At 64.9% G+C, this 467-nt stretch overlaps 1 protein-coding gene across 1 annotated transcript in view; it reads right to left on the bottom strand.

Moving 5' to 3' along the window:
- Positions 1-467, bottom strand: part of EMH_0019120 (uncharacterized protein) — a gene marked incomplete at both ends in the record, with an annotated part of 17,130 nt that overhangs the window by 9,470 nt on the left and 7,193 nt on the right. The window contains 1 exon segment of the mRNA XM_013501300.1: positions 1-391. Within this exon segment, the coding sequence (XP_013356754.1) occupies positions 1-391 (391 nt within the window).

Genomic DNA, 467 nt, shown 5'->3' on the forward strand with positions numbered 1-467 from the left:
TCCTGCTGCTGCTGCTGCTGCTGCTGCTGCTGCTGCAACAGGGTCTTTGGGGTGTCTGTGCTGCTGTAGCGTCTGTGGCTGCTTGCGGTGTACGTACACTCCGAGGCAGGGGGAGGAGTGAAGGTTCTCCTGGCCCGTTGCGGGGGTTTGAGTGCTGCTGCTGCTGCTGCTGCTGCTGCTGCTGGTGCTGTTGCTGTTGCTCTGCATCCCGGAGCAGCAGCAGCAGCAGCAGAAGCAGCAGCAGCAGCAGCAGCAGCAGCAGCAGCAGCAGCAGGCTCCAGAGCACGCAGGTAACCCCCAGAAAGACATGCAGCACAGCGACGCCCGCAGCTGCAGCGGCTGCTGCTGCTGCTGCTGGGGGCCTCTCCGCCCCACACCCGGCACGGGGTCACTGCAGCACAGCAGCAGCAGCAGCAGCAGCAGCAGCAACAGCAGCAGCAGCAGCAGCAGCAGCAGCAACAGCAGCA

Source organism: Eimeria mitis, genomic scaffold, assembly GCF_000499745.2.
Source record: "Eimeria mitis Houghton genomic scaffold, Emh_scaff665, whole genome shotgun sequence".
NCBI lineage: Eukaryota > Apicomplexa > Conoidasida > Eucoccidiorida > Eimeriidae > Eimeria > Eimeria mitis.